Source organism: Gymnoscopelus braueri (assembly GCF_963280865.1).
Source record: "Gymnoscopelus braueri genome assembly, chromosome: 7".
Classification (NCBI taxonomy): Eukaryota; Metazoa; Chordata; class Actinopteri; order Myctophiformes; family Myctophidae; genus Gymnoscopelus; species Gymnoscopelus braueri.
The window spans coordinates 30,836,997-30,862,219 of record NC_137608.1 but is presented as its reverse complement, the minus strand read 5'-3'; the positions used below and the strand labels follow the sequence as shown (position 1 = coordinate 30,862,219).

The window sequence follows — 25,223 nt, the reverse complement described above, 5'->3', positions numbered from 1 at the left end:
AGAGTTGACAGCTGCTTAAGATGGACATTATTTTCTTTTCTTACTTTATTGAGGGTCCTCTAGAAGTGTCTGGTAGCTGGATATCATATTTCACTAAATATCTTGTAAAATGTTAGCTTTAAAATGCGCAAATAAATTATGTTTAGCTGCTAATCAGCATAAGCTTATAATAATGGATGCACGTTAATCAAATATTCAGGTGTGTTGTGCTTATTTATTGTGTTCAACATGAAGATGAAATCCATTTCTGAATCAATTAATGCACAAATGGAGACAAATTAAATGTTTCACAAACATTTTAGTCACAGCCCTAAAGATACACCTTCAGGAGGCTGCAATTCGAAAATGGCCCCTGTCTAAGTCTTAACCTACCCCCCCCTACCCCCCCCCTCCTTCATTTTCCTCTTTTGTATATATATATATATATTTTTTTTTCTCTCGTCATACCAGTAACCTGAAAGCTGATTGTATGACATTCTGTATAGTAGTGTGTATATCTGCCTGCCTCTTATATTTCATCATGATTTGTGTGCATGGGGTTCTCATCTAAAACAAGCTTAGTGCTTAATGAGGGTTTCCAGTTTAGTAGACCTTGTATTGTGAATTTGTACTTCCATGTACTGTTATGTACTGTCATGTACTATTCTCATGTCTTTCTAAATAAACTACATCAATCAATCAATCAAACAATTGTATCAAAGATTGTTGAAAGGTCCGTTTTATGTAGTAATGGCTCCATCTAGTGGATATACTGCAGAGATACACATGGCTCTGTGTGAAAGCTGCTTTCTATTTGCTGCTCAGTACTCACATCCGGTCTAAAGCCCGCCTACTGCATCCGGTAACTTTCACCCACCCACACACACCAATACACCGTTTCCGTATCCGCTCCAAACCCAGACCGGATCAGCAACCTGCAAAGTGAATTGATCCCAGGCTACATCATGTGGAAGTTCCCCTTCACGTCTTTTTAGTTTCGATTTTATTCGATTACTGGCGACACTGAATGTATTTACATCAGACTGACAAGGTGATAAGGACATTACATTGGTAGGAAATGCAAATTTATGGGTTTTCTCAACCATTTAGATCTGTAATTTACTTCTATGTAACTTTTGCATATTTTGAGAACATTGTTGTAGTATAAGGTGTAGCTACTAGTTTAGTTGTGAGATGATCCATTTTATTCAGTAGGACTAGAGTTTGTCGTGACTTTTTGTTGCTGTAACATTATTGTTGAGTTTTGTTCTCAGGTCAATTTTTTATTTTATTTTATGTGGTCATAGAGACATAGATAGCCTACATGTTGATCAACTTGATAACTTGTGTTGGAACTGGGGAGCTTTGGATCAAAACGGTCATCGGTCATATATGACAGTCTTGTATCAAGGCTAGGGAAGTTAGCTCCAATAAGAACCTCTCACTCCGCTATACAGCTCCGAGATGAGGTTCTATGTGGATGTCACCCATAGTCGGTGGAACGGCCGCAAAGGCTCAGATGTTTACCCCTTTGTCAGTGGTGTGTTCTAGTTTTTTTTTGAAGGTATACTATGATTATTCCCTGCCTCCCACACGCACGGCATGCGCGAGTCTATAATTAATTAAATGTAAAAAATCTGCGCGCGCGCTTCGCGCGCGTGTGTGGCCCACAAAAATAGTGCATGTGAAATTTTTCCGCGCGTTACGGCGCGTGTGTGTCTCGCTCTGTAATGTCTGTCTTGCTCTCGTTCTGTCTCTCGTACCACTCTCGGTTCCTTGTTTGTTTTTGTTGTTGGCGCTGCCTGTCTCACTCTTCCGGGGCTTTACCTTGATTGTATGACATTCTGGAAATATGGTGTGTGTATATCTGCCTGCCTCTTATATTTCATCATGATTTGTGTGCATGGGGTTCTCATCTTAAACAAGCTTAGTGCTTAATGAGAGTTTCCAGTTTAGTAGACCTTGTATTGTGAATTTGTACTTCCATGTACTGTTATGTACTGTCATGTACTATTCTCATGTCTTTCTAAATAAACTACATCAATCAATCAATCAAACCTGCTGGGGCCAGTGTTGCCATGTCCGCGTATTATAAGCGACTTTGGGCTTGTTTTTCTATAAAGTTTTCTTGTAAAATGTTGGTCGTTGTGGGTTGCGTTTTTTTGGGGCTTGTTTCTAAAGTGTACTTGCTTAGGCTTGCTTCAAAAAATAGCGTAGGTTTTAAGTGCTCATGTGGCCTAAGTTGCTTCTTTTGGGCTTGTTTTCATAGAAATGGTTGCTTATTTCTCTCGCAAGATCTGGCAACACTGGCTGGTGAATGAAATCACAGAAGACTCGTCCCTAAACACATTCGCCCCGGGTCTAATTCGGCGGCCTCTGTCCGCGAAATGAATGGGGGCGAGTGTGTTTTGGGGCGAGTGTTCCAGTTACCATCGGAACGCTCGCCCAGAATCGTTTTTTTTACTCTCTCTCGCTTTGCTGCCTGAGCCCTGAGCAGCACAGTGCACGTTAACGCCAGTCAGTCAGCGCCGTCAGTTAGCGTATCAGAGCGTATCAGCGTCTCAGATACGCTGTTTTGAACAGTTTTTGAAGGTGTACGGTGGCGACGAAAAAAAATCTCAAGGTGTACGACGTACACAGCATCTGACGGTAGAACCCACCACTGCGCCTTTGTCAACATCGTATCCCAAAACTAATGGTAGATTCCACACCGCACGGATGTTTAAGGTTTGGTATTATTATTTTATTTATTTATTTTAAATGGGTAGCAGACAAGCAGACATGCAGTGACTGTACTGTGGAAAGCTTGGTGACACGAGGTATGATACTGTTCGACAAGGATTGACAATCTGTTAAATATGTTTATTGTCACATATACAGTATAATCCTCACGGTCACCTTTAAAAATTATGTTACATTTATTTAACATTAAATTAAATGATTATCATACACAGCAGAGGCTATACAGACAGACCACCATTTTAATTTACTTAAAACATGGATCTTTTTATTCAAACTATGCACAGAGGTGTTTTAGGATTAGCTACATTATAAACTTCACCCAGCAGCAGCATCCTTTAATGAGTTAACCCATTAAGACCGGGAACGCATCTGTGTGTCATTTTAAGATTTATTTGGCTATTCAAAAATAGCAGATATACAAGCTCATAGCGCGGCCTGAGTGCCGCGCTATGAACTTGTAGATCTGCTATTTTAGAAAAATCGTGAAAATGTGTGCAAATCGTATCAATATTGTTTAATGCAAAAATGTTTAACTCTGTTACAACTTCTGGGGGTCCCTGGAACAAAATATTTTGAGATAGGGGTCCACGGTATAATTTTTGCACTCTGTGCCTCTGTATCACTCCAAATACAGAATAGACTTTCACCATGCCACATTTAATGCCTTTCTAAGCCACCTGGCAGTCTTAAGGTTTTCTTCGGAATAGGTAACCTCTGGCATCCCCATTTTGGGCATGTAATTATAGGTTAAGTAAATAAATAAATAATTAGAACAATTCTGAAATGTTTTGAAAATACCAGATCTACAAGCTCTCAACATGTCATGATGCAATGTGTTGTGAGCTTGTAGATACTTGTTTTTTTTACCCTTTCTTCCCCCCATATTTCTTTGTGGCTCAGTGGTTAATGCAGAAATACTATAATTGTAAAATGTGTAGCACATTGGCATAGACCAGTGTTTCCCAACCTTTTTGGTGCCAAGGCATGTAAAATGGCATATTATATGCTCATTTACAGTTCATTTATATTATGTATATATTTACATGGCTGTATATGCCGCATATACAGCCATGTAAATATATACATGATATAAATGAACTGTAAATGAGCATATAATAAAAAAATATAATAGTATATAGTATATATAGTATATAATAAACTCCTACCATAGTGTTTATGGCATAGATTATACATTGTGTATTTCTGGTAAAATTATTGATCACTTATTTTGTATGTCTGTGGCAAAAATAAAATATTAATGAACATATCCATCACAAGCTGGCATGGTGATGACCCCTGCTAGTGATTCATATACAGTAGTGTACAGTACTTCTTATGCTTTTGTTTTTGACTCCAAGCTAACTAGGAATTTTTACTGAGTTAACAATATCTTTCCTGTTTGTTTAATATCATTTGTGTAGGAGTTGAAGAGCCACAAATGTATGGATGATGTCATTATTTTGTTCATGTCTGGTAAGTTCTTGTACTTTATTTCATATTATCTCTAACATGTTGCAGTTTCTATATTATCTATACAAGTGGAACAAAAACATACGTATCATGTTGTGATATTTACAACTTTTTCTGGATCAGGGCCCACTTGAAAATGTCGAAAGCGTTCGCAGCCCATCCATCTGACCATCCATCTGTTAAGTGGTCAGATGGGTGGGCCGTGTGCATTTTAATAATCAATCAATGGATTGTGTTCCAGCTTGGATCAATAGAACCCATGTACAGTAGTATACAGTTTCCAAGGTTTTAAAGAAAATATATAATAATAACATTATTAAATAAAATAAAAATAATTGTATTGTTTTACATTAAATCAGCACTATATCTTTTTTTTTTGTAACACTTTACTTACAGGTTGGGTCTATAATACATTAGAATCACATGTATAATACATTATAATGCACTTAAAGGCATTATAACACTTGTTATGAATGTCTATAATCATGTATGACAGGGTTTATAATTGCTGGTCATAATGAATTATAAGCTCAGTGGAACAGCAATATAACTACCCTAATTTAGTCAGTTATAAAGTGTCTCTGTTAGAAGTTGTTATGCATAATAATAAACATTTATAATGAGTGTTATAAAGCATTAAAAGTGCATTATAATGCATTATAAATGATTATGGTCCGGTCTATGCATTATAATGCATGGTATTATTATTTTATTTATTTATTTTAAATGGGTAGCAGACAAGCAGACATGCAGTGACTGTACTGTGGAAAGCCAGCAAAATACGGACGATCTCTTACTTTTTAGTGTGATGGCTGTGTTCTTGGCTCCTTGTAGCTTTGTTTTTATCAGAGCGCGAGAGCGCAGCTGAAAGTGCAGCTGCTGCACGCACCAGTGAAAACGCATGCACACTCGAAAATAATTAATTATTAATTATTAATAATAAATAAATAAAAAGGTGTCGGGCTTCGGGCCGGCCTCGCGCTGTAAAATTGCGCCCATTCAATTTAGGATCGCGATGTGTGTGTGTGTGAGACACCTCTGTATATTATATTATTCATTCATTTCATTGATAAGATAGGCGAGAGAGGGGAAGGGGGCGAGAGAGGGGGAGAGAGAGAAACTCAGCGTTACCATGTCCTCTAATTATAAGCGACTTTCACCTACTTTTACAAAATACACTGTGAGGTGACTCGCGCAGGTGGATCTGTGCTGTGAAGTGGGCGCTACCTCGCGCTAGATGTGAGGCGGGCCGAACTTGTAGTCTAATTAATTAGAGGCTTTGTAATCAATTAATCTAAATTAATCGCATTTTAATCGTACATCAATATTTGACCTGAGAACAGTGAGAAGCATTTTTTTCAAATGGATTTTGGTATACGTCTTTAAGTACATGTACTTAAGTACTGTACTTAAGTACAATTTTGACTTATTTGCACTTTACTCGAGTATTTCCAATCTCTAATACTTTTACTTCTACTCCACTACATCTCAGAGGCAAATATTGTACTTTTACTCCACTAGAATTATTTGAAAACGTTAGTTACTAGTTACTTTGTAGATTTTGATTATTATTACAAAACATACAGTAACCACTTCAACCCTATCGGCCATTTGAAAATAGCAGATCTACAAGCGTGACGCATTGTGAGCTTCTACTGTAGATCTGCTATTTTCAAAAGATTAGTATACATTTGAAAACTTGAAATGGGACATTTTGTATAATGAGTACTTTTACTTTTGGTACTTTAAGTACATTTTGATGCATATACTTTTATACTTTTACTCAAGTACATGTTGAATTCCGGACTTTTAATTGTAACAGTATATTTGCGCTGACTGCGGTTTGTTGTTGTCTGACGACATGCACGTTGGTTAGTGTACCGGTATGATCGGTACGCCTGAAACTCGTCCAGTGAGAAACGTTCCGTGGTGCAAAAATAGGTGCAATTAAAATGCGTAAATTCTTTTAACACAATATTTTTTCTATAATTAATTTATAAAAATTAACACGATAAAGTCCCGGCCCTAATGTTAATACAATATAACTTATACAATGGGGGTGGTTGTATTTTGTCTCCCTGCTCTTCTGTTGAGACATTTAGATCGTGTCAAAGGTCATGTCTCACCTAGACACAGGATCTGACACACATTTTTACCATCAGGTCAAGATTCAATTTATCCCCTGAGCAAGCAGGCAGGCTCTATTAGCTCAATGGTAAACATGTCAGCAATAGCGCAGGAAACCGGGTTCAAATCCGGGGTAGAAGAGGAAAGTTACATAGTGGAAACAAAACTGGATATTGGGACATCACAAATTCTCACCCTTGTGGGCATGGCAGGCATTTTTCAAAATGGCCACCAGCAGTTGATCAAATCCTCCTAATTTTTGTCCTAGTAGGCGAAAATGTTGCGTGATGTATGCGAGTATGAAGGTGTGTGGGTGTGTTCATGCTAATTACCTAAAAGGGGGCGTTGCAATAATATAATGAACTTCCCACTGATGTCAGGACAGCAGAGTCACTGCCCATATTTCGCCGCAGGCTGAAAACCCACCTCTTCAGGAAACACTACCCATCCTCTCTGCCTGGCCTACTTGTTGTTAACTAGTTGTACGAACGCTTGTGTTATTGTTGTACTGTTTTATTGTCTCCGCCAGGCCGAAAGGCATGGCGAGAGAGTATGTTTTACCCTCCGTCCGTGTGTCCAGGGGCGCCGATGACGTGGGGGCGTCGGGGCTAGCGCCCCCACAGTCAATTGGTCAGCCCCCTCATGAATCTCAGATGTCAGGCTCAAACATACAGTACCATTACTATTACCATTACTATAGCGGGGCGCAGATAGGTGTTAACGCGCCGTTGACACCTAGAACAATAGCCCAGACAGAGAAACGGCTCGCGGCGGGGGGGGGCGGGGCTATTGCGGCTCGAAAAATCGAACACAACTTGTTTAGACCAGGGGGACTCGGCACCAAGCGTCATGTGAACCATGGCTATGGCTGTGTGCTAAACATGTTCTGCAGGTTTTGGCTCTGCCGTGTGCCCTTATTGAAATGAAGGGTCGCTATGCTGTGTCCCTTGACTCCCTCGTCCTGTGTGAACAGTCACTCACTGCATGCACTGAATACCAGTGGTGGAAAAAGTACTAAAATGTTTTACTTAAACAAAAGTATAAATTCTGCGGTGTAAAAATACTCTATTACAAGTAAAAGTAAGGTATTCAAAATGTACTTGAGTAAAAGTAGAAAAGTATTGGTATCAAAATGTATTTAAAGTACCAAAAGTAAAAGTACTCATTATGCAGAAGGTCCCATTTCACAAGTTTTCAAACGTGTAAAATGTATACAAATTCTTTGAAAATAGCAGATCTACAAGCTCACAACGCATCGCAAATCTGCTATTTTCAAATTGCCAAAGTATATACTGTATAAGTGGTTTTGTAATAATAATAATCAAAATCTACAAAGTAACTATAGTAAATAAAGTTATCAAATAATTGTAGTGGAGTAAAAGTACAATATTTGTCTATATGTAGTGGAGTAGTAACTATAGGCTACTACTAAAATAAGTACTTTTATTTAAGTAAAACATTTGAGGATGGGACACACTGAAGGATGGGTAGAGTGTTGTTAATGTTGTTTTATGGTCATTTAATGAATTAATTAAGCAAAAAAAATCGCGCGCGCTTCGCGCGCCTACATGCCCGCGACGCAGTGGGTGGAGGGGGGGGGAAGGGGGGGGGGGGGGGGGGGGCGACTGGTGGTCAAGTTCAGCCCCCATGGTCGCGCACAAAAGTCAGCGCCCCTGCGTGTGTCCGTCCGTCCGTGTGTCCGTCCGTCCGTCCGTCCGTCTGTCACCAGCTAATCTCCGCCACCGTTGGCTTGATCGCAGCGAAACTGTGCACACACACTCCCTGGATGCCAATTCCGAACTTCTGCCCCAAATTTTTCACATGGGCCTTTTATAGCGCCACCAGGAGGCCGATTTGTGCAAAACATATTTTTTGACAGTACTCCTACAGATTTTGTCCAAAAATCTCGCAAATCGGTACACAGTATCTCTATAGTCATTAAACAAAACCTGTCTTTCAGATTTTTCATATTCCATCCTGATTGGCTAAAACTGGCTTCCAAAGTTTGCAGGAGTGCTCCATTTTCAACAAAATGCCTCAATCAACTGCTAGTGGCCATTTTGAAAAATGGCTGCCACACCCACCAGGGTGAGAATTTGTGATGTCCCAATATCCAGTTTTGTTCCCAATATGTCAATCAACACTTCTGCCAAATTTGGCGCTTTCTTCGTAAAATGTAACGATTAGGCTGATTTCTCGTGCCACGCCGCCCCACTATACAGAGAAGAATGAAGCATCATATATTAATCTCTAAAAATATATATTTTTATTTTCATTCATATCAGAGACATAAAAAAAAAGAGATCAGCTTCAAAGAGATCCTGGACCAGCAAACAGCACAAGTCTTCACCTGTTACACTACATGTTTGAGAATTAAGTGACAACATGGCGTCTAGAAGCCAGTCAGCTGTGGAATACATCAAGAACGCCAGAACACACCTGGTGGGAGGATTACAGAATATTTCTGTTATTGTGGTCGATCTGTATCAGAGAGGAGTGTTTACTAAGGATGAGATCTGGAAAATACGGACAGAGAAAGATGACTATGATAAGACAAGAACAATACTGGACTGGGTCACAGACAAAGGGGAGGCAGCCTGCTATGAATTACTGAAAATCATTGACATAACCAGGAAGAGGACCTTAAAGAGACCAGTATCCAAAGAAGCAGCCTCCACCTCCATGCAGATGAGCAGTTTCGACCTACACCATTGGATCAGCTGCTTTTTTTTCATAGATGTTGTGGAAATCATCCATTCTAAAGGTAGTACTGTTTGTAAAGGAAACATTAGCAAATACAAACAGTATTTAACATTGATATGCTGGTTAATTTTTGCACTGTGAATGTGAAAATACTATTGTGAGTGTTAAAATATAAAGCCAATATAAATAATACAATAACACCTGATGCCAATTTACCCACCATCTCCTACAGTCTGGTCCATAGACCTCTCAAAGAGAAATATCTATGACCTCCTAGAGGCGTTGAAACTCCAACCAGAGAAGAAACCAGTAGAGCTGCCAGGCTGGTCAGATGAAGAGAGTGATGTGAGGATCTTCCTTAAGTGTCTACCCTACATCTCACAGCTCAGGTTAATGTTTTGTCTAAATATAAAAGCCTCATTATCTTCAAGAAATATTTTGAAAATAATGAGGTATGATTTATGAATTAATATGTATCTACAAGCTCGCATCATGAAGCAAAGTGTTGTGAGCTTGTAGATCAGCTATTTTCACCACTTGACACGTTAAATGATGAATTTTTAAATATGCCTTACGTAGTTTGTTAAAAGGGATTGATTATGTAACTCTTTGTGACTTTCTCAGCATGAAATGATACTCTATTTCTTTCTTTATTGCTTGGTTATTCTTTATAATAGTTTTAGAAGTTAAATACACTTGTATTTCTTCTTTCATTTTCCATTGACTCTTTAACCTAACATTTGATGGATACAGAGTCCATCATTGTTTGGGTCTGTTTATGATGCAGAGGATCAATATTTCATGTGTATTTTCATTTAAACTGTCACAGTGTCTATGGTCAAGGACCAACCACTTTTCTGGGGAAGCTCATCTGTGAAGCAGCAGAACAGGAAGAAGGAAAAGGAGAGATTCTGGAATTGTTGTCTTCTTTGTGTAATTACAAAACATTCCCCTTTATTGGCTGGATTAGTGATGGACACAAAAAGTATCAATGTGATGTACTACTGTACCTATACTCCTATTTGAAGAACTATGAGACTCAAACAGGCAGAAGTGTTCTTCCAACATTACAACCAGTTTACCAGTCGGCTCCTGCAGTCTGGTACATAGACCTCTCAGAGAGAAAGGTCTCCTTCCTCCTAGAGGTGCTGAAACTCCAACTAGAGAAGAAACCAGTAAAGCTGACAGGCTGGTCAGATGAAGAGAGTGAAGTGAGGACCTTCCTTCAGTGTCTACCCTACATCTCACAACTCAGGTTAATGTGTTTCCTTTCATTTAATATTTGTCTATATTTAAAAGCCAAAAATCATGGAATTTTCTCGGTGACCTCCTTCCTCATGGAGACCGGCTCATTACACGCATGGGGGTCCGGTAGAATCGGGATAAAATAATTGGTTTTCTAGTTCTCTATAAGCATATCTATTTTGTTTAACTCAACAATAGCTGAAATAGCAAGATGATTAGATATAATTAAATATAGGCTACTCCATACTACATTATATTATTAAGTTCAAGTTGGGTGGCATATAGACCGATCTACAAGCTCAGTAGCTCACAAAACATCATGAAGTATTGTGTTGTGAGCTTGTAAATCAACTATCTTCATCATGATTCATGTGACACCGTCGAATGACAAAGTATGAAATAGGGCTTAATAAAGTGGTTAAAAGGGATTGATTATTTGTAACTTTCGTGATTTAATCCCAGCATCAAATGATCTGTCTTCATAGCTTGGTCATTCTTCATAATAGGTTTATAAGTTTAGTATATCATACACTTTTTTCCACTGACTCTTTAACCTGAAATCTGATGGATACAGTGTCGACCTTTTTATTTTATTTTATTCTGTTTATGATACAGAGATCAATATTTAATGTTGGTTTTCATTGAACCCATTCAGACCTGAGGCTGATTCTAAAAACGCCTTCTAAATCCTGACCTAAATTTTCAGAAAAACTTCAAATCATAAAAACGACGTCATGATAATACCAACAACGTTAATCTATTGGCTTGCCACCATTAGCCACGATGTCACACAATAATTATTGCAATACAATGTTATATATCATAACATTATATACTATGATCATATGTATTATTATGTATATTACTAGAGGTTAGGGCCGTGTTTATATATCTTCTACATACTGTATATATGTAATATATTATTATATATATATATATCAATTACATATTAAAATAATTATTGCAATAAAATGTTATATATCATAATATTCTACCTTATAACATCTATCTATCATATGTCATATGCTCTATTATAGTACATAATAACACATATTTACAGTCACATATAAATTATATCTACAATACAAATATACATACTATTATGACATATGAATACATACATATTTATATATTTACGTATCTATAACTATAATATACACCTGAGCCATAAATGAGCCAGTCTTCACAACGCCTCTTTGAAAGGAACGGATCCCCAAGATCCGCCTCCCTTAAAAGAGCCATAAAACCCATCTCTGCTGGCCACTCTGTGCTGCAGCGACACAGACACAGAGAGAGGGACACGGAGGGACCAACAAACACAAAGCCCCACGCAGCGGATAGGGGCGACTCTAGTACTGTACATAGCAACAACAGCCCCAAAAGGGGTTCCCGGCTTGAAAAGTATACAGTAGTTACGTAATAGGGTTTCAGGTCTAAACAACCTATTTCTACTATTTCTATGCATTTGATGTATTACCTCGTGTTTACCTTGCTTACTGTAATTCCTCTGGATTAAGAGTGTCTGCTAAATACCTAAGTTGTGTCTGTCTGTCTGTCTGTCTGTCTGTCTGTCTGTCTGTCTGTCTGTCTGTCTGTCTGTCTGTCTGTCTGTCTGTCTGTCTGTCTGTCTGTCTGTCTGTCTTTTCCCCTGCATATCTTGAGAACCGTCTGACCAAACGTCTTCATTCTGTATTTCTTTTCCAGATGCCGCAAACACCTCCTTCTCCAGCTCCTATCTTCTAGTGAAAGGAACACAGTGATGCGAGCACGTTCCCTGGCTGGAGCTCTGGTCGGAGAGTTGGACCTCAGTTGGACCAGACCAGATCAGAAGGCCTGTAGATGTTTGGCCCTGGTTCTGGAACACTCTGAGGGACTGACAGAACTGGACCTCAGTCACTGTCACCTCAATGACCAGCTAGTAGAGACTCTGATCCCCCACCTGCACAAAGCACAAGTTGTGGAGTGAGTAGTTCTATAGAATGGAGTGGTGTGTGTGTGTGTGTGTGTGTGTGTGTGTGTGTGTGTGTGTGTGTGTGTGTGTGTGTGTGTGTGTGTGTGTGTGTGTGTGTGTGTGTGTGTGTGTGTGTGTGTGTGTGTGTGTGTGTGTGTGTGTGTGTGACCATGAGGTACTAATCTATTCCTTTGTCCTTTCTCTTCCTTGTGTTGTTGTAGTCTGAGACACAATAAACTCACTGATGTTCTAACAGACAGACTACTCCAGCTGCCCTCCCTCCAAACTGTACGGTGAGTAGAATGGACTTGTATTTGAATGTGTGCATTATTGTCTCCGCCAGGCCGAAAGGCATGGCGAGAGAGTATGTTTTACCCTCCGTCCGTCCGTGTGTGGGTGTGTGTGTCCGTGTGTGTGTGTGTGTCCGTGTGTCTGTCCGTGTGTTAGCAGCTAATCTCTGGCACCGTTGGCCCGGTCGCTGCGAAACTGTGCACACACTTCCTGGAAGCCAATTCTGAACCTCTGCCTCAATTTTTCACATGGGCCTGTTATAACGCCACCTGGAGGCCGATTTGTGCAAAACCTATTTTTGGGCGGTGAAACCACCCCTATAAGTGAGGTTTGGAAAAATGTACAAATATCCTGCGCTGTGAAACCGCCCCTATAAGTGAGGTTTGGAAATTTGTACAATTATCCTGCACCGTGATTGGCCAATCACAATCTATTCAGGACTGTGATTGGCCAGTGTCACATGACACATGTGCATAGCCCTATATAAGAAACCATAACTTGAAAAAAACCAAAAATTGGTTTTTTTCAAGTTATGGTTTCGTCCATCATAAAGAGTGTTTCAATAAATGTATTTATCTTTTGTACATGATTGGTTGACTCCATTCAGTATTGTGATTAGCTAGCAAGACACCGCCCACTTCACACAGGGTGTGATTTTTTTTTACATTACTCCTACAGATTTTATCCAAACGTCATGCAAATCGGTACACAGTATCTCTATAGTCATGTGATCAACATGGATCTGTCCAATTTCCCATATTCCATCCTCATTGGCTAAGGTTCGCTTCCAAAATTTTCAGGATTAGTCCGTTTTGAAAAAAATGCCTCAAATCATGAACGCAGCTTGCGATTTCTGTGAAATTTCACAAACACATTCCCACTAGGCCAAGGAAGAAATGCCACCCTTTTTCACATTGGCCTGTTATAGCGCCACCAGCAGGTCTAATTTAGCAAAACACATTTTTGGAACAAAATGCCTCAAATCATGAATGCAGTGTCCGATTGCCGTGAACGACCTAAGAATAAATCGCACCCTTTTCACATTGGCCTATTATATTGCCACCAGGAGGCCACAATAACGTACCTGACCTGGCGGAGACCTGTGCTCCGAGGAACACTTTTTCTAGTTAATAGAATGACTTATTGTTCTCAGGTAGAAAAATCATCAACATTGTTTACTACACACATCATACCTTGAATTTAAATGTTTCATCATTTGATGTATTTCCAGACTCTTCATGGACACAACCCCCTTCCTGAAAGATAGGCACTTTGAAATGGTACGTATTGTACTTTGCTTAATTGTACTGCTTAATAATATATTTGTTGCAAGCAAGTTATATATGAGGTCCAAGCACCCCATGTTCACTTAATTAATGTGATTATTTTAATACCATTTAATACCACATTGAATTCAATCTAATACCAATTTCACAATGATATCTGTCAAAGAATGACATATTATCAGTAGGAACAATAATGCTTGCAATTATTTATTAAAGGAGAATTCCGGACATTTTAAGTGTTATCTTTGATGTGTAGTTACTCACTCACCGAGTTATGAAGTGGCGTTGAGTTTTTCCAGCGATCCCCCTGTCTGTGAGTCTGGTCGACCCCCACTATTGGCATAGTGGGAGGCGCGTGTCTTAGTGAAAATCGCCTAATTCCACAGCTCCAAACTTCTTTTTTTTTCGTGAATGTTTTCCTCGCGTGAAATCTCGCGTCTCGCGAGATTTCCCGTCCTCGGCTCACTGCGCTCCTCGGGAAATCTCGCGAGACGCAAGATTTCACGCGAGAGGAAAACATTCACGTCGCTGACCATGAACGCCAGCTCGTGAGTGATAAACAGTGCATGTGAAAGTATCAGGAGACACCATGAGGAGGATTTGTGGAAAAAAAAAGAAGTTTGGAGCTGTGGAATTTTTCACTAAGACACGCGCCTCCCACTATGCCAATAGTGGGGGTCGACCAGACTCACAGACAGGGGGATCGCTGGAAAAACTCAACGCCACTTCATAACTCGGTGAGTGAGTAACTACACATCAAAGATAACACTTAAAATGTCCGGAATTCTCCTTTAAGTACAATAATTCATTGACGTTTATGTCACATTTTCTGTCAGTATGTCCCAGCTAACGTATTAGCTTAACAACACAAAATCTAGTCTAGATTGGTATTAAGCATATCGTATACTTATTGCCTACTTTGTCGTGTGACAATAGCAGAGGATTAATGTTGTTATTGAGATGTTTCAGTATTGTTTTCATTTCACCACAGTGACAAATAGTGTTGAAGTTTAGGGCAAACATTATCATTGTCTGTCTGTCACATACTGTATGAATGCTGCAGATGAGATGCTCTGTTCACGGAGCATCTCATCTGCATGAATGTGTAACCTCTAGTGGGGTTAATTCTGATTACATTTTTTCCATCCTTGCTTCCCTCACTCCCGCCGTTTCCTCGCCCCTTAGTCCCCAAGGAAGGAGGTGAGGATGAGATGCGAGGACGTCTGTGTCTCTTTGAAGGGGGAGGGGCAAGGCAGAGAGTTCACAGAATCAAATGCAGATGTAAGGCATTATAACACACTTTTAATTGATAATTCATGCCAAAATTGTAAAATGTACAATTTGTTAAAAAAAAAAAAAGTCTTCACATGTTTGGCATTTCCTATGGGTCTAATCACTGTTGGCTCTATGTTACCTAGAGGGCCCTCAATATGCCAGATCAGACAATGTGTGCTAGGTTTTGGGCTTTTTTTGTTTTGTTTTATTTAGTAAAATAGGCCCTCCCAAGAACTTCAATCAGCCTCAATCAACTTCAGCCTCAATGTCAAATGTTCATCAATTGGTAGAGTGCCATTGATGCAGGCATGTTAGAACATCAGCTTAGAGTCACACAGAATCAGTCAGTCAGTCAGTCAGTCAGTCAGTCAGTCAGTCAGTCAGTCAGTCAGTCAGTCAGTCAGTCAGTCAGTCAGCCAGCCAGCAGGGAGTGATCTTTTTAAGAGCTGATGGTTTAGAACAGTCTCATTTGGTTATTTTAAAAAAAATGATTTGATTTGATTATCTCTTTTCTGCATGGTAAGATGGAAGCTGGTTCTGATCATGATGAAGAGACATCACCATACAGGAAAGTACATGAACCTCACGGATATCTTCCACGGGGAATAGCTACACCCTCTGTTGCTACAGTGTCCCCCCATTCCCCCATGTTGCCTTCCCCATCCGTATCACAACAGGCCTTCGAACATGTCCAAGAAGAAATGTCAACCACAGACCATCCTGTTACAGAGTCACTTATTTGCAACAGGTGTGTAGAGAAATCATCAACAACATTGTTTACTACACACATCATACTACATACATGTTTACTACATACATCAAGTAAAATGTTTCATCCTTTGATGTCTTTCCAGACTCTTCAAGGACAGAACCCCCTTCCTGAAAGATTTTGAAATGGTACTTATTTTACTTTGCTTAATTGTACTTGCTTAGTAATATATTTGTTGCAAGCAAGTACTGTAATATGAGGTCCAAGCACTGCTTGTTTACTTAATTAAATGTAATACTTTTTTATACCTTTTAATACCACATTGAATTCAATCTAATACCAATTTCACAATGATATCTGTCAAAGAATAACAGAATATCAGTAGGACCAATAATGCTTGCAATTATTTATTAAGTACATTAATTACTGACATTTTCTGTCAGTATGTCCCAGCAGTGTTGGAAAAGTTACTAAAACATAGTAATATGTTACTTATTACATATTACTTGTTTAAAAAGTAATGTAGTTACTTTACTTATTACTCCCTGCCAAAAGTAATTAGTTACTTATTACTTTAAGTTACTTTTTTTCTCTCGCCCCCAGTAATTGCATCCTTTCTCCCCAAAAGTTTGACTTTGCATTTTCAACATTAGCAGTTTTTTCAATTCCAAAAATATAGAAAAACTAACATTTCTATATAACTGACTGGCCATCAAAACTGAAAGCATCAAGAGGACTCAGTCAGGAGCTCAGGACACAAAACACATAAAATATATACATTAATATATACAGCAGCAACCAGTTAAACAACAAAACCTATTCATAAACTGCTATATTTCTTTTTAAACAAAATGTATTCTAATAAAATACAAAAATAAAAAGGCTCCCATAGCAACACATATCACCGTGGGAAAATGCAAGTTAAAAAAAATCAATCATTCTGTATGACTGCTGAAAATTTCAAAGAAAGTCAAAAGTGTGCTAACAGCCTACAGCTAGGCCTATGTACTAGGACTACAGTTAAGTGGGCATTGGACAATATGTTGGTGGACCCACTTACAGCCAGCCTCTCAAAAACCTTTTATCTGACAACAACCAGTTAAACAACAAAACCTCTTCATAATATATATATATATATATATATATATATACATGCCACAGTCAGTGACCTATATATATATATATATATATATATATATATATATATATATTGAAAATAGCCGAACCTACAAGCTTACGGCGCGTCTTCATCGGTTAACAAGTCGCTTATAATAAGCAGACATGGCAACACTGTTTGATCCGGTTTAAGGCCCGCCCTTCCGCAGCTGATAATTCACACATAGACAAGTGCGCAACGTTTCCGTATCCGCTCTAGACCGGATCAGCAGCCTGCATAGCAACTCGATCCCAACCAGTCTACCATTATATCAATGGACCAAAAACAACACAGGATCAAATAAACACACTCAAACCCAGAGTACCACCAAGGCTCGTGAAAAAAAAAAAATATTTTTGAAAAAAAGTAAAGGTAATATTATTACTCAAAACATGAAAGTAATTAGTTACGTTACTAGTTACTGGGAAAAAGTAATAATAATATTACTTTAAGTTACATATTACTTTAGTAACTTTCCAACACTTCCCAGCTAACATATTAGCTTAACAACACATAATGTAGTCTAGATTAGTATTAAGCATATTGTCTCGTCTACTTTGTTGTTTGACACTAGCGAGGGTTGATGTTGTTATTGAGATGTTTGAGTATTGTTTTCATTTCACCACAGTGACAACTATCATTACCTGTCTGTCTGTCACCTACAGTATGAATGCTGCAGATGCTGCTCTGTTCACAGAGCATCTCATCTGCATGCGTGTTTAACCTGTAGGGAGGCTACTTATGGTTCTCCTTTCCATTCTTGCTTCCCTCACTCCCGTTGTTTGCTCGCCCCTTAGTCCCCAAGGAGGGAGGTGAGAATGAGATGCATGGACGTCTGTGTCTCTGCCATTTTGAAGGGGGAGGGGGAAGGCAAATAATTCACGGAATCAAATGCAGATGTCAGGCATTATAACACGCTTTTAATTGATAATGTATGCCAAAAAAATTAAATATACAATTAGTCTAAAAAGAAGTCTTCACATTTGTGGCATCCCCTATGGGTCTAAGTGAAATCACTTTTGGATCTATGTTACTTAGAGGCCCCTCAATATGCCAGATCAGACAATGTGTGCTTGGTTTTGGGCTTTTTTGTTTGATTTATTAAAATAGGCCCTCCGAAGAACTTAGCCTCAATGTCGAATGTTCATCTACTGGTAGAGTGCCATTGATGCAAGGCATGTTAGAACATCAGCAGAGAGTCACACACAATCACAATCACAATCACAACCAGCCAGCAAGCCAGCCAGCAGGGAGTGACTTTTTTAAGAGCTGGTGCTGTAGAATAGTCTTATTTGGTTCATATTTATTTATGTTTATTTAATATCCTTGATTTTAATTTTATTTTCTCTTTTCTCTTTTTTGCATGGTGAGATGGAAGCTGATTCTGATCACAATGATGATGATGATGTGGCATACACAACTCCATACCAGAAACAGCTTGAAGGTCACTCATCACAAGATTTTCCACGGGGAATAGTTCCACCCTCTGTTGCTATAGTGTCTCCCCATTCCCCCATGTTGCCTTCCCCCTCCGTATCACAACAGGCCTTCCAACATTTCCCAGAAGAAATGATGCCATGTGACACAGCCTGTGATTGCTCAACCACAGACCATCCTGTTACAGTGTCACTGTCCTCTCCACACCCCTCATTGGAGCTCCAAGATGAAACTGATCTAAGTAGATGCTTTAGTGGTTGCAGGATAGAAGAATCCAGCTCCCTGCTTCGTTCTCACAGCTTACCCTCACTGAGCCAAAGTCCATGTATAGGGAACAAGGCAAAGCGGTCCCACAGTTTGAATGATGTTACAGTACTGGACAAAACACAGAAAATGACACCTGACATTGTTTTAGAAAACAAGGAAGGCGGCTACAGGTTCCACTGCACCCAAGCAGGACTGTTCCAATGCAGAATGACCGGCCTGGTGTTTAAGATAGAGACAGAGACATATGTGAATTACAGGACAGTCCCTTGGAAACAAAAGCTTCTAGCCCAGCTTAGCAAGAGGCCTGCAGGACCACTGTTTGACATCAAATGTCCTCAGGGGTCTGTGTGTCAGTTACACCTTCAACACTGTGAGATCCTCTCCATGGGCGGAGGCAAGTCCTTGTATGTTGTCCATGTGACGGATGATGATGGCATTGAGTTTATCAAGCCCGATGTGATCACAGAAACTCATGTCATTATAAACATAACTGGATTTTCGCGATATGGTCTCATAATTTTTACAGGTGTAAAAAGGTTGGTAAATTTATTTTTTAACAGTCCAACCCCCAATCCTATCCATGTAGATCATATCCATGTAGATCCTATCAGAGCAGATCCTATCCGTGCAGATCCTAGCCCTGTAGATCCTATCCCTGCAGATCCCATCCGAGCAGATCCCATCCGAGCAGATCCTATCCGAGCAGATCCTATCCCTGCAGATCCTATACCTGAAGATCCTATCCGTGCATTGGCGTTGCTGTTTTATACACCACCAACCGATGATAATCCATGTTCAATCCTGAAAGTATTGCTGCTTCCAGGTAACGTTGTGCTGGATGAAGTGCTGAAAATAAGGAGGAAGAGGCATGGAGAAGAGATTTACATTGAAGTCCCTCCATTTGAACTAATCCCAAAGCAAGAATACACCCTCTCCACTTCCCCTCAAGATGATTCCATCATAATTCAACCAAAGAAGGCAAAATTTGGAGTTGATGAAGCTTCCTATACCAATTATATGGCAACATTTGACTTGATCTCAAAGGAAAGGTTTAGGAATGATGTTAGGCTGCTTCTAAAACCCCTTTCCCACTCCCTTGAAATGCCTGTTGTAGACAGTAACACCTCAGACTGTGTATTGGATTGCTATGTACCCCTTTCAGCTCCTGCTTTAAGAAGACAACAAGTTGAGCACACACTAAGTCTTGAAGTGAAAGACAGGCTGTTTTCTGTGCGGAGCAGCTTCATCGACAGCATTTCAGCTCCCAATCTCAAATGTGTCGTGGACAAACTTTTCGAGAAGAGGATGCTAACTGAAGTTGAGCGGGAGACGGCCGAAGGGATGCAAGGGAAACATGAAAAGGCAACTTTTGTTATCGATACAGTGAGGAAAAAAGGAGCTGTTGCAAGTGCAAGCCTGATATTGATTCTTTGTGAAATCGACCTACTCCTCTCTGGACATCTTGGGTTGACGTAAAACTGTACTAATACCGCTACAAAGAGAAGTCCAGTTAAAGGTAGAAGGGTTTGGTGCTCATAATTTTACTCTGAGGAAGACTAACAAAATAATTAATATGTGCAGACCCAATCCAGTGTTCCAGTATTTTATTTGAATAGTCTCTCCTGAAATGCCCACTGCCCAGGTATTTTTCCTTTGTACTTAAAATATCTTCAGTAACTAGTCAACATCCTGCCTTTCCTTCCATAAGGGTCCATCTGTACTCTCTCTGAGATACCAATAGATGAATGAACACTGGGGATTTTATAAAGAAAGCTGGATCTACTGTATATCCACAACCAAGTGACTTACATGCAGTCCGCACTGGGCTAGAGTTAATTAATCACTGAGCTACAGGCTACGATCACAAGGCTACTGACATGAATACATAATCTTTTTCACAATAAACTAATCGTACTTTGTGAAATAGAATTTTGTCCATCTCACTTCTACAAACTCTGCTACCAACTCTCCAAATAGGCCTCTCCCACATCATCATGCCTGTATCTCAAAATTATATTGTTGTTCTCATAACACACTCCAAGCAATACTGTGTATATAGTAGATGTTTCAGGGATAGTTACATAATGTGTGTCTTTGTTTTTGACAGTCTTGGGAAGATTCAAATGGATAACCAAATGTAATTGAATAAAGCACTGGCTGATAATTCAGTGGTCTGAAAGCACATCAATTCGATAAAAAAAGAAAGTGTATTTAATTAATGATTATAGCGTAGACCTGATTTGTGTATACAATTTACTTGCCTTGGATGATGGTAGGGAAAACAACTGCCAAAGGTTTAAATGGGATAATGTTGTTTACTGTAGTGTATATGGAACTCATAAACATGACCTTGGATGTTCTCGTCTCTCTGTGTCTTGTATACTTTATTGCGAAGCTGACATTTTGGCCAGGTCTTGCTTGAAAAGGAGATCTTTGATCTCAAGTGTCTACTTGGCTTATAAATACAGACTCTTAGCCTAAATGACGTGCTTATGATAGGGACACCAGGTGAAAGTGGTTAAGTGTGCCTCTCTTTAATAATAATAATATCTGGAATTTAAATAGCGTTTTTCTAAGTACTCAAAGACGCTTTACATGTGTGTGGGGGCCAGGGGAGAGGAGAAAAAGATAACTTTATTAGGAAAACTGGCTTTTAGTGACACTTAATAATGATTTATTGTTCATCACTAGGCTGTGTATAGATATAGCTTAAACATTGTACAGTGATGAACACTGTTTAATTCTTAACTTTGTCACAGTGTATTTCTTAACATTATGGTTAGGTAGGAACTTAGTTCATGACTTTTCTAATCCACTAGAGGGTGCTATAGTGTTTTGAATGTTCAGCTCCAGTACAAGGTTCAATGCAGTGTGAGTTTGAGAACCTTCATTTATAGAAGGTTCTCAACAGGGACACAAATATTATAGGTGCAGTTAAATAAGCAAGTACACGTTAGAAACCAGCCCAAAAAACAGAGTCTATGGAGAGTTCATTTCTGCTTGATGGTGATTGTGGTGATGGACACTATGATGGAGAGGATCAGCTACAACAGAGGATTCCTCCTCAGCCTACAGTTCATCAATGTCAGCATGCAGAAACCTCAGGACCTGCCAGTCATCAGTGATGTAATCCTGGACAGAGTCAGCAGCAAGAAGCCCCTGGGAAGGCCAAACCCCAGCCGGTATCTACCAGGAGGCATGGACCGTGGCTCTGATTTCAGGCCTTCAGCTGGAGAGACAGGTTGGAGAGACAGACCTCGTCGCCACTTCTCCCTGTCCGTCGACGTGCAGCTCAACAAGGCAAAGGAGGCCTGGAAGCCTTCCTGCAAGAAGCAGCAGAGGCGTGAGGAGGTCAAGGACACAGAGGAGGCCAAGACCCAGGATCTGTTCAACCAAGTGCGTGGCATCCTGAACAAGTTAACCCATAGATATAGAAACCTAGATACCTCATTGGCCTCTGCAGTTCATTGGAGCGACTGGTATCTCAATACAAGGCTCTTCCGCAGGGCTGTTTGACTACTGGCCAATCACAGCGCGTCTAACTGACTAGTTGCTGCGCGGCTGCCTCTTAAGGAAAGACCCGCCCCACCTGCCTCTGATTGGCCTACCGAACGCCCCCTGCTGAAGCGGAAGGAAGTGATAGGCTAGCCCTGCGGAACAAGGAAGCGCACCCGAGATACGAACGCTTCAGAGCCGAAGGAGGCGTCTACCTTTATATGTCTATGAGTTAACCCATAGATATAGAAACCTAGATACCTCATTGGCCTCTGCAGTTCATTGGAGCGACCTGCTTGGTATGTGGCCGCCATATTTCCGGGGGGGACGGGCACTGGCCAATCACAGTGCGTTGACTACTGGCCAATCACAGCGTGTTGACTATTGGCCAATCACAGCGCCCCCTTCTGTGACGCACACGGAAGTTTCCATTTTGCCCCCCACAAGCATAGAGGAAGCGGAAGTGCGTCCGAGATGCCGACGCTTCAGAGCCAGAGGAGGCGTCTACCTTTATATGTCTATGAGTTAACCCCCCAGAAGTTCCAACAGCTGACGAAGCAGGTGAAGGAGCTCACCATCGATACGGAGGGCCGGCTTAAGGGAGTCATCAACATACTTTTTGAAAAGGCCATCTCAGAGCCCAGCTTCTCTGTGGTCTATGTCAAAATGTGTCATTGCCTTATGGAGCTCAAGGTCCCCAGCGCAGATAAGCCGGGAGTCTGCGTGAATTTCCGCAGGCTGTTGCTCAACCGCTGCAAGACAGAGTTTGACAAGAAGCAGAAAGAGCTGGATGTTGCCCAGGGGGAGGAGAAGCAGCTTCGCAAAGAGGAACTGGACCATTACACAAACAAGGCCAGGAGGTGCTCCCTGGGCAACATTAAGTTCATTGGGGAGTTATTCAAGCTCAAGACAGCGGCGATCATGGACAAGTGCATCATCAATAAGCTGCTCATAACACATGACGAGGAGTCCCTGTGTACACTTATTTCCACCATTGGAAAGGACATGGACTTTGAGATGGCCAAGCCTTGCATGGACCAGATGGAGAAGATCGTCAAGGAGAGGAAAACGTCCCCCAGGATCCGCTTCATGCTGCAGGATGTGTTGGACCTCCAACAGAATAACTGGGTGCCCAGGCGAAGAGACCAGGGTCCCAAGACTATCGAGCAGATCCACAAAGATGCTGAGATGGAGGTGCAAATGGAGCAGTTGAAGATCCAGCAGACCCTCATCTCCAAGGAGTCAATCAGCAGCTCAGACGACAGATTGGGTGGAGGCCGGCCCGAAGGACGGGGCTCATACACCCCACGACAGGGTAGGGTGGCCAATGGCTGGAACAGCTTCTCCATCTGCACCAACAACCAACCCATCGATACTTCACGTCTCAACAAAATGACCAAGACTTGTGTTGTTGAGATTAACAATCAGCTGCTGGCCCCAGCGAATAAAGGCTATAAAGGCAGCAGCGGTGGAACCAGTGTCAGGCCTGCTGACTCTGGCTCAGAACTGGGCATCCATCCAGCCACCAGCACCCTGAACAGATTCTCTGAGCTGCAGCAATCCTCTTCAGGCTCCTCTCTACACTCAGACAGACTATTGGCTCAGGACAACAGCCTTAGCAGAGTGCATGCCAGGAACACAACAGAGAACATGAAGCAGGAGGCTGCTCCTAACCCCCCACCTCCCCAGATCCCCACCAAGCCCGCCTTGACCGAGGAGGAAGTGGAGAAGAAATCCACAGCCATCATCGAAGAGTACCTCCACCTCAATGACATGAAGGAGGCACTGCAGTGTGTACAGGAGCTGAACAGTGGTCAGATGCTCTTTGTATTTGTGCGGAATGGCCTGGAGTCCACGCTAGATCGCAGTGCCATCGCCAGAGACCACATGGGGCAGCTGCTGCATCAGCTCATCAAGGCTGGCATAATGCCCATACAGCAGTACTACAAAGGGCTTCAAGAGATCCTAGACGTGGCGGAGGACATGTCTACAGACATCCCACACTTCTGGCTGTACCTGGCTGAGCTGATCGCCCCCACGGTCCACGAGGGTGGTATCCCCATGGGACAGCTCTTCAAGGAGATCTCCAAGACTCTCATTCCTCTGGGTATGGCTGGAAACCTGTTGCTCCGCATCCTCATTCTACTCTGCAAAGGAATGAGCCAGGCAAAGTTGGGAGACATGTGGAGGGAGGCGGGCCTTAGCTTTCTGCCCGAGGACAAAAACGTCAACAACGTTGTAAATAACTTACTTGTAAATATCAATTAAATACCTCAATCATTCTTATGAAAAATAATGATGTACCCTATATAACTTACTTGTAAATATCGATTTAATGCATAATAAATTATCTAAAATGTCAAAATGTGTCTGTATTATGCATCTTCAAGGTTTAAGGTTTCTTTATTGTTAAGTGTTGTGTACAGTTTCAAAATAGTAAAATTCTTTTTTTAGACATTGTAGCAGCATTAATAGTAATAATAGTTAACATTACAGTATTATAAACACAGCACAGTACAACATTAGAATATTCAGTAAATAGAACAGTTTGACCATTGTACTAGCGCTTCAGGTGATTTTCTTATAAGAAATCTTGGGGTGATTTCTTGGTATGATCTCTGTTTAAACGTGTTTAAAGGGTAGTAATGTGTTAGTGTTATTAAGGGTTTTAAATAGGGCAAGGTACAATTTTGAGCTATTTTTTACTTTACTGGAGTAATTCCAATTTTCTGTACTTTTACTTCTACTCCACTACATCTCAGAGGCAAATATTATACTTTTACTCCACTAAAATTATTTGAACACTTTAGTTACTAGTTACTTTGTAGATTTTGATTATTATTATACTGAACACATACACTACCTCACATAATGACATTTCATGGAGTTCGGGAAAAATTCTCCTCCTTTTTAATTACACTGTGTGTGGTGGACCATCATATTAAATATAACATAAAACCCACAATCAATCATGGAAATCACTGTGGAATAAGTGTCATTCTCATAGCATAAAAGGAAACAGAAGAACAGATCAGATATCAAACATGGCGAAATGTGTGAAATATATACATGATGCATGATATATACATA

The 25,223-nt window shown here is 40.5% G+C and overlaps 2 protein-coding genes across 4 annotated transcripts; both read left to right on the top strand.

The window, feature by feature from the left end:
• The first annotated feature begins 985 nt into the window (after positions 1-985).
• On the top strand, positions 986-20,985 carry LOC308089415 (uncharacterized protein). Of its 3 annotated transcripts, XM_080434115.1 has the most exons (12): positions 986-1,050; positions 4,143-4,194; positions 8,604-9,082; positions 9,254-9,410; positions 9,851-10,276; positions 11,971-12,228; positions 12,439-12,510; positions 13,740-13,788; positions 14,980-15,075; positions 15,594-15,817; positions 15,924-15,966; positions 18,306-20,985. In XM_080434115.1, the coding sequence occupies exons 3-12, from the start codon at positions 8,704-8,706 to the stop codon at positions 20,112-20,114; spliced, it is 3,513 nt and encodes a 1,170-aa protein (XP_080290241.1). In that variant the 5' UTR covers positions 986-1,050; positions 4,143-4,194; positions 8,604-8,703; the 3' UTR covers positions 20,115-20,985. The 3 variants fall into 3 exon arrangements, with proteins under 3 accessions (XP_080290241.1, XP_080290240.1, XP_080290242.1); XM_080434114.1 differs by lacking the exon at positions 986-1,050 and having other exon boundaries at positions 4,109-4,194; XM_080434116.1 differs by lacking the exons at positions 986-1,050; positions 14,980-15,075 and having other exon boundaries at positions 4,109-4,194.
• A 656-nt stretch (positions 20,986-21,641) lies between these two features.
• On the top strand, positions 21,642-24,529 carry LOC308088987 (eukaryotic translation initiation factor 4 gamma 1-like; the record flags this gene model as incomplete). Its single annotated transcript, XM_080433567.1, has 3 exons — positions 21,642-22,055; positions 22,659-24,371; positions 24,524-24,529. The coding sequence occupies 3 exons, from the start codon at positions 21,642-21,644 to the stop codon at positions 24,527-24,529; spliced, it is 2,133 nt and encodes a 710-aa protein (XP_080289693.1).
• Between the last annotated feature and the right edge of the window lie 694 nt (positions 24,530-25,223).